Here is a 13,912-nt window from a genome sequence, read left to right as displayed (position 1 = left end):
ACTGCCCGCTCCCACCTGGACAACAAGAACACCTACGTGACAATGCTGTTCATTGACTTTAGCTCAGCGTTCAACACCATAGTGCCCTCCAAGCTCATCACTAAGCTCAGGACCCTGGGACTTAACACTTCCCCTCTGCAATTGGATCCTGGAATCCTGACGGGCTGCCTCAAGGTGGTGGGGGCTATGCAACAACCCATCCGCCAAGCTGACCCTCAAGAAGGGGGCCCCTCAGGAGTGCGTGCTTAGTCCCCTCCTGTACTCCCTGTTCACCCATGACTAAGTGGACGCACACGACTCCAACACCATCATTAAGTTTGCTGACAACACAACGGTGGTTGGCCTGATCATCGACAACGATAAGACGGGCTATAGGGAGGAGGTCAGTGGCCTGGCATTGTGGTGCCAGGACAACAACCTCTCCCTCAACGACAGTAAGGAAAAGGAAATGGAGGGCTGAGCGCGCCCCCATCCACAATGACGGGGCTGTAGTGGAGCGGGTCGAGAGCTTTAAGTTCCTCGGTGTCCATATCACTAAGGAATTATCATGGTACACACACACACCAACACATTTGTGAAGAAGGCACTCTCGATGCCTCTTCCCCTTGGGAGGCTGAAAAGATTTGGCATGGGCCCTGAGATCCTCAAAAGTTTTACAGCTGCACCATTGAAAGCATCTTGACTGGCTGCATCACCGCTTGGTATGGCAACTGCTTGGCATCCGACCGCAAGGCGCTACAGAGGGTATTGCATATGGCCCAGTACATCACTGGGGCCGAGCTCCCTGCCATCCAGGACCTCTATACCAGGCGGTGTCAGAGGAAGGCCCTAAAATGATCTCTGCTACTGCACGGCAAGCAGTACCGAACCAACAGGGCCATGAACAGCTTCCACCCCCCAAGCCAAAGCCATAAGACTGCTAAATAGCTAGTCCGGGTAGCTATTGGTTAACTATATAGCTATCACATTGACCCTTTTTGCACTAACTCTTTTGACTCACATACAGTACACTCCTGCCACTATTTATTATCTATCCTGTTGCCTAGTCACTTTATGCCTACCTAAAGTGCCTTCAGAAAGTATTCACACCCCTTTACTTTTTCCACATGTTGTGTTACAGCTTGAATTTACAATAAATTTAATTGAGATTTTGTACCACTTATCTCTGCACCTGTACATAGCTCATCTGTAAATAGCCCATCCAATCTACCTCATCCCCATACTGTATTTATTTATTTATCTTGCTCCTTTGCACCCCAGTATCTCGACTTGCACATTCATCTTCTGCACATTCTACCATTCCAGTGTTTAATTGCTATATTGTAATTACTTCGCCACCATGGCCTATTTATTGCCTTACCTCCCTTATCCTACCTCATTTGCATATGCTGTATATAGACTTTTCTACTGTATTATTGATTCTATGTTTGTTTATTCCATGTGTAACTCTGTGTTGTTGTATGTGTCGAACTGCTTTGCTTTATCTTCGCCAGGTCGCAATTGCAAATGAGAACTTGTTCTCAACTAGCTTACCTGGTTAAATAAAGGTTAAATAAAAAAAATAAAAAATAAAAATCTAAACACAATAGCCCATAATGTCAAAGTTGAATTGTGTTTATAGAACATTTTAGAAATTAATAAAAAATGAAAAGCTGAAATATCTTGTGTCAAATAACTATTCAACTCCTTTGTTACGGCAAGCCTAAATAAGTTCAGGAGTAAGAGTTTGCTTAACAACTCACATAATAAGTTGCATGGACTCTCTGTGTGCTGTAATAGTGATGCAAAGAGTCAATATTTGCAGTTCCTTTTTCAAGACCTCTGCAATCCGCCCTGGCATGCTGTCAATTAACTTCTGGGCCACATCCTGACTGATGGCAGCCCATTCTTGCATAATCAATGCTTGGAGTTTGTCAGAATTTGTGGGTTTTTGTTTGTCCACCCGCATCTTGAGGATTGACCACAAGTTCTCAATGGGATTAAGGTCTGGGGAGTTTCCTGGCCATGGACCCAAAATATCAATGTTTTGTTCCCCGAGCCACTTAGTTATCACTTTTGCCATATGGCAAGGTGCTCCATCATGCTGGAAAAAGGCATTGTTCGTCACCAAACTGTTCCTGGATGGTTGGGAGAAGTTGCTCTCGGAGGATGTGTTGGTACCATTCTTTATTCATGGCTGTGTTCATAGGCAAAATTGTGAGTGAGCCCACTCCCTTGGTTGAGAAGCAACCCCACACATGAATGGTCTCAGGATGCTTTACTGTTGGCATGACACAGGACTGATGGTAACCCTCACCTTGTCTTCTCCGGACAAGCTTTTTTCCGGATGCCCCAAAAAATCGGAGAGAGGATTCATCAGAGAAAATTACTTCACCCCAGTCCTCAGCAGTACCTTTTGCAGAATATCAGTCTGTCCCGGATGTTTTTCCTGGAGAGAAGTGGCTTCTTTGCTGCCCTTCTTGACACCAGGCCATCCTCCAAAAGTCTTCACCTCACTGTGCGTGCAGATGCACTCACACCTGCCTGCTGCCATTCCTGAGCAAGTGTCTAACATGACGTTTGAATGCCTACCTAATTCATCTCTGTACCCCACACATACAATTATCTGTACGGTCCCTCAGTCGAGCAGTGAATTTCAAACACAGATTCAACTACAAAGACCAGGGAGGTTTTCCAATGCCTCGCAAAGAAGGGCACCTATTGGTAGAAACAGACAGACATTGAATATCCCTTTGAGCATGGTGAAGTTATTCATTACACTTTGGTTGGTGTATCAATACACCCAGTCAATACAAAGATACAGGCATCAGAGAAGAAGGACACTGCTCAGGGATTTCACCAGGAGGCCAATGATGACTTTAAAACAGTTACAGAGTTTAATGGCTGTGATTATAGAGAACTGATGATGGATCAACAACATTGTAGTTACTCCACAATACTAACCTAAATGACAGAGTGAAAAGAAGGAAGCCTGTACAGAATACAAATATTCTAAAACATGCATCCTGTTCGCAAAAAGGCACTAAAGTAATACTGTAAAAAATGTGGCAAAGCAATTAACTTTTTGTCCTGAATACAAAGTGTTATGTTTGTGGCAAATCCAATAGAACACATTACTGAGTACTACTCTCCATATGTTCAAGCATATTGGTAGCTGTGTCATGTTATGGGTATGCTTGTAATCGGTAAGGACTGGAGAGTTTTTCAGGATAAAAATATATGGAATTGAGATAAGCCACAGGCACAATCCTAGAAAAAACCCTGGTTCAGTCTGCTTTCCACCATTCACTGGGAGATGAATTTACCTTTCAACATGATAATAACCTAAAACACAAGGCCAAATCTACACTGGAGTTGCTTACCAAGAAGACAGTGAATGTTCCTGAGTGACCGACTTACAGTTTGGACTTAAATCTACTTAGAAATCTATGTCAAGACCTGAAAATGGTCGTCCAGCAATGATCAACAACCAATTTGACCGACCTTGAAGAATTTTGAAAATAATGGGTAAATGTTGCATAATCCATGTGTGGAAGCTCTTAGAAACGTACCAAGAATGACTCACAGATGTAATTGCTGCCAAAGGTGCTTCTACAAAGTATTGACTCAGGGGTGTGAATACTTTTTGTAAATTAGATATTTCTGTATTTCATTTTCAACAAATTTGCCAACATTTCTAAAAACATGTTTTCACTTTGTCCTTATGGGGTATTGTGTGTAGATGGGTGAGAGAAAAAAAAAGATTTAATCAATTTTGAATTCAAGCTGTATCACAACAAAATGTGGAATAAGTCAAGAGTTATGAATAGTTTCTGAATGCTCTGTATAGAGGGCATTTAGAAAGTATTCAGAGCCCTTGACTTTTTTCAATTTTACAGGTACAGCCTTATTCTAAATTTAAGGTACGGCCTAAATGTACAGGTACAGCCTTATTCAAAAATGGATTAAATCAAAACACTTTCTCGTCAATCTACAAACAATACCCCATAATGACAAAGCGAAAACAGTTTTTTAGAAATATTTGCAAATGTATAAAAAATACTGAAATACCTTATTAACATACAGTTGAAGTTTTGATTTGATTTGATTTGATTTGAGATGTTCGATCGGTTCAAGCCCGGACTCTGACTGGGCCACTCAAGGACATTCAGAGACTTGTCCCGAAGCCACTCCTGCGTTGTCTTGGCTGTGTGCTTAGGGTCACTGTCCTGTTGGAAGGTGAACCTATGGCCCATTTTGAGGTCCTGAGCGCTCTGGAGCAGGTTTTCATCAAGGATCTCTCTGTACTTTCCGCCGTATATCTTTCTCTTGATCCTGACTAGTCTGGCATTCCCTGCCGGTGAAAAACATCCCCACAGCATGATGCTGCCACCACCATGCTTCACTGTGTTGTAAAGTACTTAAGTAAAAATAATTTAAAGTACTACTTACAGTTGAAGTCGGAAGTTTACATACACTTAAGTTGGAGTCATTAAAACTCGTTTTTCATACACTCCACAAATTTCTTATTAATAAACTATAGTTTTGGGAAGTCGGTTAGGACATCTACTTTGTGCATGACACAAGTCATTTTTCCAACAATTGTTAACAGACAGATTATTTCACTTAGAATTCACTGTATCACAATTCCAGTGGGTCAGAAGTTTACATACACTAAGTTGACTGTGCCTTTAAACAGCTTGGAAAATTCCAGAAAATTATGTCATGGCTTTAGAAGCTTCTGATAGGCTAATTTGAGTCAATTGGAGGTGTACCTGTGGATGTATTTCAAGGCCTACCTTCAAAATCAGTGCCTCTTTCCTTGACATCATGGGAAAATCAAAAGAAATCAGCCTAGATAATTGTAGACCAGTCCAGCAAGCTCTGTACTGGTGGTGCCCCGATCCCGCAGCTAAATCAACTTTAGGAGACGGTCCTGGCGCTTGCTGGACTTTCTTGGGCGCCCTGAAGCCTTCTTCACAACAATTGAACCGCTCTCCTTGAAGTTCTTGATGATCCAATAAATAGTTGATTTAGGTGCAATCTTACTGGCAGCAATATCCTTGCCTGTGAAGCCCTTTTTGTGCAAAGCAATGATGATGGCACGTGTTTCCTTGCAGGTACCATGGTTGACAGAGGAAGAACAATGATTCCAAGCACCGTGTTCCTTTTGAAGCTTCCAGTCTGTTATTCGAACTCAATCAGCATGACAGAGTGATCTCCAGCCTTGTCCTCGTCAACACTCACAACTGTGTTAACGAGAGAATCACTGACATGATGTCAGCTGGTCATTTTGTGGCAGGGATGAAATGCAGTGGAAATGTTTTTTTGTAATTCAGTTCATTTGCATGGCAAAGAGGGACTTTGCAATTAATTGTAATTCATCTGATCACTCTTCATAACGTTTTGGAGTATATGCAAATTGCCATCATACAAACTGAGGCAGCAGACTTTGTGAAAATTAATATGTGTCATTCTCAAAACCTTTGGCCATGATTGTATATAGTCAAGTTATTGTTACTCGTTGTGTATTTATTCCTCGTGTTATTTAAAAAAAAAAAAGATTTCTCTTTTTTTCTATCACAAAGCATGTGACAAATACAATTATTTGATTTGATTTGATGAGAAGCCAAAGGAGTCAATGTCTTTTTCCATGAGAGGTTTTTATTTACTCTATGCCACCATTGAATTCCCTTTGGCTTTCAGGGACATTTTAGGCAAACGATTTGGGGATTTGTCATGGAAATAACACACCACCATGACCTTTTCAACATTTGCCCCCAAAACAAGTCTTAAAACCTGGAATGAGAACCGGGCTTCGTGCCATGAGAGCAACCTTCTGTTCATTTTGGTGACTGTTCATTCTCAGCTAATACATCTGTTGTCTAACAGTTGTTTCTCAAGTTCAGTTTACTTTGTGCTTTAGTTAGGACCCAGATTCACAACTTAATAAGAACTTGTGAGTTGGGTGTGTAGGGTGTTGTTACCTGGCTGGCGAAGGTGACGTGGTAGGTGTCATACTGGACTGGAGGTGGGGTCCAGAAGAGGGTGACAGAGGATTCAGTGACGTCCTTGGTGTTGAGCTGGGACACACCAGACATGACTAGAGACAGGGGGGGGGGGGGGGGGGGGTAGGTGCTTAGTTCCAGTCATTCAAGCCAACAATGTCATGCAATGTTTACCGTGGAATTGATTTTAAAGGCAATAAGGCATCCTTTTGACCAGCTGTTACATTTCCCCCATTTAACTGTAAAGTCAATGTAAATGTATTTTTCCAAGTCCATTAAGTCAACTTGTGTAAGTAACATCAAGCTGCAACATATGGTAGAGGTCTACATACAGTCATTGAACGCGTTATAACATTTATAACAGTATGTTGACTTGGATAGAAGGGAATACTATATTTCCATTTTACTCATTTAGCAGACACTCTTGTCCAGAGTGACTCACAGGAGCAATTAGGGTTAAGAGCCTTGCTCAAGGGCACACCGGCAGATTTTTCACCTAGTCAGCTCAGGGATCTGAACCAGGGACCTTTCGGTTGCTGGGCCAACGCTCTTAACCGCTAAGCTACTTGCCACCCTATATGCCACACTGACTGGACACTGATGTATTAGCACTGCCCTGTGGCTAATACACTGTGCTCTCTGTTTCACTGGACAATATAAAAGCCAATTACAGTCGAGAGTGTTTTATGGAGAATATTTGGATGACTTACCGGTGCCACAGTCAACTCCAGTGAACCCAGATTCACACTGGCTGCAGTCCGGGGCGGTGAAACCACGGCGACACACACACCTCCCCTTCACACAGCGCCCTTTGTTGCTGCAGTTATCGGGACAGCCCTTAGCGGCGCAGTCCTGCCCAGTGAAGCCCACTTCACACACGCACTTCCCGTTCACGCACCTTCCCTTGTTGCTGCAGTTATTGGGACATGCTTTGGCGGAACAGTCCGGCCCCGTAAAGCCCATATCGCAGACACACTGGCCGTTCACACACTTTCCACGGTTGCTGCAGTTGCCAGGGCAGGACTTGGTAGAACAGTCTGGCCCTGTAAAACCGCTATCACACACACACTTGCCATTCACACACTTCCCCCTGTTTTTGCAGTTTCCAAGACATGCCTTGGTGGAGCAGTCAGGACCTGTGAAGCCAGTGTTGCACACACACTTGCCATTCACACATTGCCCCTTATTGTTACAGTTACCAGGGCATGCCTTGGTGGAGCAGTCAGGGCCTGTGAGGCCAGTGTTGCACACACACTGGCCGTTCTCACATCGCCCCTTATTGTTACAGTTACCAGGACATGCCTTGGTGGAGCAGTCAGGGCCTGTGAGGCCAGTGTTGCACACACACTGGCCGTTCTCACATCGCCCCTTATTGTTACAGTTACCAGGACATGCCTTGGTGGAGCAGTCAGGGCCTGTGAGGCCAGTGTTGCACACACACTGGCCGTTCTCACATCGCCCCTTATTGTTACAGTTACCAGGGCATGCCTTGGTGGAGCAGTCAGGGCCTGTGAGGCCAGTGTTGCACACACACTGGCCGTTCTCACATCGCCCCTTATTGTTACAGTTACCAGGGCATGCCTTGGTGGAGCAGTCGGGCCCTGTGAGGCCAGTGTTGCACACACACTTGCCATTCACACATTGCCCCTTATTGTTACAGTTACCAGGGCAGGACTCTGAAGAGCAGTCTGGCCCTGTGAAACCTGGGTCGCACACACACTGGCCGTTCACACACTTCCCCTTGTCATTGCAGTTCCCGGGGCAGTCAGACAAACTGCAGTCTGGCCCACTGAACCCTGGGAAGCAGACACACTTGCCGTCCTCACAGCGTCCCTGGTCACTGCACTCGTTAGGACACTCGTCTCCCTCCGGCTGCATGGAGCACTCAGCGCCTAAAGAGGGGGTTCGGACAGAGACAAAGAGTAAAACAGTAAGACACCAGAGTGCAATTTTCCCTCCAAGCTGCGCACATGTGCAGGCGCGCAGTAGTCCCGGGACTGCTGCACAGAGTGTAAAATAAATATCAGCCCACAGAGAGAAGCACGAGATTGAACTTCACTCAACTTTATAGAGTTTTCCCTCTTAGTTAACAATATCAACGTTTCCCTTCACTGTGGCAGTTGTGATCGAATCAACGCAATATTAACCACTTTCAATGCAACACAGAGAAGAAAAAAACAATGCAAGAACGTATCAGAGTAGGATTCTATTGTGCAAGACTCAGGCCATACTCTACACAGACCGGTGCGGCTTAACCAATCAGAGCTGCAAGTAGGCCTATATGAAAATAGATCATTGCCATATATGGATTTGTGCCGTTTACTTTGAACTGGACTGTGTTTACAGCTGTGGTCGTGAGTCCAGATCAAATAGAATTATCTGCATGAAGCCACGTGTGCACATTTTGTTCATATCCTTTACTAGTTAGTGAGTTATTAGCCCAGTTATAGATCATTTGTAGTCAGTAATGGGGGACTGATTGCTTCCTACAAGAGCACAAAAAGTGTACATTTCTAGACCTCTTTGAAAAGCAAGTCAGGTAAAGAGGTTTTTTTTGTCTTAAAGGGGCAGTGTTGTATTTTGAGGTAGTCAATAGACATAGGGCAGCATAATTTGTCTGATTCTATGTAATAATGGTATGGGAATAATAATGGATTTTATTTTGTAAAGTGGTTTCTTGCATCAAACAACACAACAACATTTTCAGTCACCTCCTTGTCTGAAGGACAAGTGGATCAACAGGTTAATGTCAAGCTCTGCATGTTTTCTTTATTCAGTCTCATGGAATGTAGGCTACATTGAACACCACACATTGGCTGCTACTGTAGGCTGAATGATAGAACAGGTTTTTCCATGTTAAAATGTTATGGAATGCATTTTCTCCATTGTTTTTGATGGTAGGCCGCTCAGGTAGGCCTACATTATGATCAAATAGACACATTAGCCTACTTGGACACAGTTAAAACGGTAACTTAAAGCAGATACAGCCTCTGTTCACAGTAAACGAGCGCTGGAAGTTGCACAGAATATTCAGAATGTTCAAGTTTGCACTCAGCAGATCTGAAATTTACTCTGTGCCCCCCAAAAATTTGAAGGAACATTGCTAGAGTGTATTGATATTTTAAACAGATTAGTGGATAAACTATCCCTGCATTTGCAGAAAGTGTCCCACATTGAGAGAAGGGTGGAGAGCTAGATTAGGAGGATTGTCTGAGATCACATTGGGCACAAAATTAGAGCTGGACCTTTTTCTATACTTGCTCTGATTGGTCGAACCCATTAGTAGAGTCCTCATTACTCAGGTCAGTTAGATCATAATATGAGCATGGCTGTAGTCTGCCAGTTTTATAAATGTGATCATGATTGAGGTCAGTAATGGATCGTGTGTGTGTGTGTGTGTGTGTGTGTGTGTGTGTGTGTGTGTGTGTGTGTGTGTGTGTGTGTGTGTGTGTGTGTGTGTGTGTGTGTGTGTGTGTGTGTGTGTGTGTGTGTGTGTGTGTGTGTGTGTGTGTGTGTGTGTGTGTGTGTGTGTGTGTGTGCACGCTCAAATTAGAACCAGTTGGGGGATTTCAGTGAGATGAGAGGAGCTATGAGGAGATTCTGTGTAATGGTCAAAACCAGACCCATTTGATCAGTGAGTCACATGGCAGCAGTCCTACTGTACCTTTGCTCTGCTGGGACGTGCAGCAGCCCCCCTCTGGGCCTCCACACTTCTCCCTCAGGGCAGACACCTCCTTCTCCAGCCTCTCCAGACGGTCTCGCAGGGCAGCAAACTCGGCTTCGCACCCGCCTCCGCACGACCCCGGAACCAGTCGGATCCGATGGGTAAGGACTAGAGAGGAACCAGGCTCAAGGTCCAGTTCCTTTCCCTGGTTCTGACTGGAGTCCCCCTGAACACATGCCTCAGAGATCACCACTTTGATTGGCTGCCCGCCACCCTCTGGCTTTGTGTTCCTGGGTGCCCTTTGACCCCCAGTCTGCAGGCTCTGGGAACCTGATGGGGTCAGGAGGGCAGGGCAGGCGAGGAGCAGGAGGAGGAAGGATGGGAAAAGAGGCATTTTGGGCAGGAAGTCGCCTTCAGGTGGAGGGGGATGGCAATTCGCTTAAAAAATGATTACAGTTATCAAAGAAAGGCTGGGGCAGAGGGATGAACTCTGCTGTGGAGGTGCCTACAAGACAAGGGTTTTTGTCATCAAGAGGTTGCCTTATTCATGTGACTCTGTAGAACCGTCACCACTGTATCCCTGGGAAACAAGACAGTTAAGAATAAACATTCACCTGAATTCATGTAAGCACAACAACTATCACAGTGGCTATAGTGAGCTGGAATAGCCTTCTAGTTGTTTATGGCCCTGTCAACACAGCATGTTAGCTTGGAAAAAATGTTTATCTAGAAGAGTAATTCAATATACTCTGTGACCAGCGTTCCTATTTTCCTACGGCAACGTGATTGTGGCACATGTGGAACCACAAACTGGTTCTGAACAGTTTTCCATTTGTGAACAGCCCATTATAAGGATGGTGGCCCAGTTGGTGTGGGTTAAGCTTGTGTTTGGACAGGGTAGAGCCATGCAGGATAATGTGATTTACCGCTGGGACCCAATAAGGTCACTTTCCTCATTCCAGCAGGGGGTTTGGATGCAATTGTCTGACCTGGAGCCAGTCTCAGTTCGTACCACGTAGGCTAGGGTCAGTGTACCCACAATCCCTCCCTCTCTCACCTGACTGAACCCTAACCAGCCTATCCTCAGTCCTCTCAGGCATTTTTCATACCTGCCGTGTTTCACAATATGGAATGCTATGGCTGCCATATCACCAGCCTAATGCCTCGACCTGCTATGTGTCCAGTAACATGTGCTATGTCTTTTCTAAATTAACTAGGTTAAGTCACAACCTACCTAACATCCCCAGAATGTATATGCACAAAAGTGGATGATGTTCAAATGATCTATGCACACGCAGTACAGCTCAAATGACCAGAGAGGTAAAGCATTAAGAGCAGCATAACGTCATAGCACCTAGAGAGTTGAGTGAGGGAAATAGATAAATATACAGAGATTTAAAAAATGAGGGGGCAGTAAAAGAGAATAGGAAACAAAATAGCACCAGGAAACGACAACATGTTATTACATTTCCGGCAGCCTGGAAAAAGCTTATAAATCGAGGCCCTTGGTGGGCAAGTACAGTGCGTTCGTAAAGTATTCAGATACCTTGAATTTTTCCACATTTTGTTACGTTACAACCTTATTCTAAAATGGATTAAATGTTTTTTTTCCCCTTATCAAACTATACACAATACCCCATAATGACAAAGCAAAAACAGTTTTTTAGAAGAAATACCCTTCCCCAGATCTGTGCCTCGACACAATCCTGTCTCGGAGCTCTACGGACAATTGCTTTGACCTCATGGCTTAGTTTTTGCTCTGACATGCACTGTCAACTGTGGGACCTTATCTAGACAGGTCTGTGCCTTTCTAAATCATGTCCAATCAATTGAATTTACCACAGGTGGACTCCAATCAAGTTGTACAAACATCTCAAGGATGATCAATGGAAACAGGATGCACCTGAGCTCAATTTCAAGTCTCATAGCATAGGGTCTGAATACTTATGAATATAAGGTATTTCAGTTTTTTATTTTTAATAAACATGATTTTTTTCTAAAAACCTGTTTTCGCTTTGTCATTATGGGGTATTGTGTGTAGATTGATGAGGAAAAATATTAATTTAATCCATTTTAGAATAATGCTGTAACGTAACAAAAAGTGGAACAAGTCAAAGGTTCTGAATACTTTCCAAATGCACTGTATCTTGTCAGCATGAGGAGACTCACAGACACATATCACTCAGGGATAGATTCACTCAGTCCCTCAGAGCTACACTGCTTCCAATCCCGCGAAGCTATGTAGCTCAGGGTTTACAATCATATAATATCTCTGGCACGGGAATACCAAAACTTCACACCAGCCTTACTCGCAGTCACAACATACGGCTAACATCACAGAGTGAGGAAGGAGAGGCAGAGGAAAAAAATACTAAAGTCCACCTAGCTACTACAGTGATGGTTGCTACTGCGCTAGTTGACGAAACCCAACTCCATGGTGAAGGAAGTTCTGATGAACTCCTCCAACAGAGTTGAGCAGGGACCAGGCTTTGTGGAATTCAGCTACTACTGTGCCTACTGCCACCTCTCTGAATGATAGGCAGCATGGGGATTTTTAACAGTGGAACTGGTGTTTCCAACTCTCTGTGATTTCCATCCTTGTCTGGAACTCAGTAATAGACTCAAAAGTACTGACATCCTCCAAAAGTTTCCTTATGAATACCTGTCACAGCTGGTAATGACTATCTAGTCACAAAAGAAAGCAATATATTTTACAGCACTTCTGTCTGCAGATATCTTAGTCAAATGGACTGTCAAGTGTTTCCAATTGCTTTGCATCCTTTTTTGGCGTTTGCATCATCTTCCCACATCCCCACCTCCCTCCGGCTCTCTCACATTCAAGCACACTCATACACACATTAAAATATACAATGGAATATCAAAACTATTTATGCCTGTCAATACACCTTTTGTAGAGTGGTTTTGGATTGTATAACGGGTAGGGATGGCATGCTTTTGTGTATTGGCACTAGTGACTCACTCGCTTCCATTTGAAGTCTACACAGACACTATGAACTACATCACAGACTTCTGTAATAAAACGTTTACAGGCCAAAGTCATATGGATTTGATCCTACCGTTTAAAACCGTTCCCTCATGTAGTTATTCAGTACTTATACTAATATGCATTGCTTACAAATGTACATCTAGGATGCCCAGATAATGTACTCAGCTCTACTTTTTATTCATATAACTAATAATGAATTGATTTAATTCTTATTGATATGAATTAACCATCTTTGGCATTTATTGTCAATATAAATTTGATCATAAAAGCATTGCTAATGTAAAGTACAAATGCATAGGGCTTACCTGGATACTCTGCCTCTCTCCCTGACCAATGTCTGTCAGTCAGTCCAAAGCTCCCTCTCCCTGCTCTTGGAAAGCTCTGATTGACTGACCATGAGAAAGGGAGGGGGATAGGAGAGCGGGAGGGAGAAGGAAAGAGAGAGGGGAGGAGAGCAGTAACATTTTCTCATACTTCAAGAATTTTTCCTCCCTCTCTCACTTCTCTCTCTTTCTCCCTCCTCTCCCTCTTTCTCTCTGATGTAATTCTATGTGCTTTACGGGTCCCTTTTGGGCGGTGGATTTCGATGGAAAACATCTGAATTTTTAGATGTTTTGAACAACTGGGCCTAATCTTTAATCTTTTTTTGAACTCATCTTTGTCCTCTCCTTGGACAATTTATGATGTTAGTGAGACATTCCTCGTTATCTTCCGTTTGCTCTTTTTTGGCAGTTGACAAAATCTGAATGTTTTATATCAGTCGTATTTGCTTCTTCAGACAGTACATTTGCACATAAGGCTTGTGAGTGCATCTGTTTTCAGACTTTTGCAATATGCATCCTCACTGTATTTTCTGTACCGTAATAAAAACAGTCATAATATATTTCATTTGTGCTGTGATTGAAATGTGGTTTTAGGCTTTAGGGGTATCGAGGGATTCTGGGAAGTGAAAATATGGAATTGTCTGATGTCTGTCGTGAGAAAAGGGGAACCATCCCTAACTTGATGTCTTTTATAGATGCATGGTTGAACGTATGGAAAGCTCACAGTAAAGTCAGATGACATAAGCAGATAGCACTATCAATCGGCTATCTACCAACCCATAGCACATTCCCAAATTCATTAATTCTGTTATTCTCATAGTAAACACTCTCGTCTCTTTCAAAAGTATCTCACCCTAACTCGCCTAGTATCCAGCCCTATCCTCGCCTAGTAGACTACACTCTTTTCCAACTCCAAAACCATGGAAACGCA

The 13,912-nt window shown here is 43.5% G+C and overlaps 1 protein-coding gene across 1 annotated transcript in view; it reads right to left on the bottom strand.

Moving 5' to 3' along the window:
• LOC129819766 (tenascin-X-like) overlaps nt 1–13,140 on the bottom strand; it is a 28,861-nt gene extending 15,721 nt beyond the window's left edge. Inside the window, exons 1-4 of the mRNA XM_055876337.1 lie at nt 12,964–13,140; nt 9,652–10,231; nt 6,698–7,879; nt 5,967–6,082 (exon numbers count right to left, since the gene is read on the bottom strand). Coding sequence (XP_055732312.1) covers nt 5,967–6,082; nt 6,698–7,879; nt 9,652–10,045 — 1,692 coding nt within the window. The 5' untranslated portion in view covers nt 10,046–10,231; nt 12,964–13,140. The remainder of the gene's footprint in view (nt 1–5,966; nt 6,083–6,697; nt 7,880–9,651; nt 10,232–12,963) is intronic.
• Nucleotides 13,141–13,912: the final 772 nt, after the last annotated feature.

This window comes from Salvelinus fontinalis, chromosome 22, assembly GCF_029448725.1.
Source record: "Salvelinus fontinalis isolate EN_2023a chromosome 22, ASM2944872v1, whole genome shotgun sequence".
NCBI classification, from domain to species: domain Eukaryota; kingdom Metazoa; phylum Chordata; class Actinopteri; order Salmoniformes; family Salmonidae; genus Salvelinus; species Salvelinus fontinalis.
The sequence above is the reverse complement of the archived record's forward strand: the minus strand, read 5'-3'. Positions and strand labels throughout refer to the sequence as shown.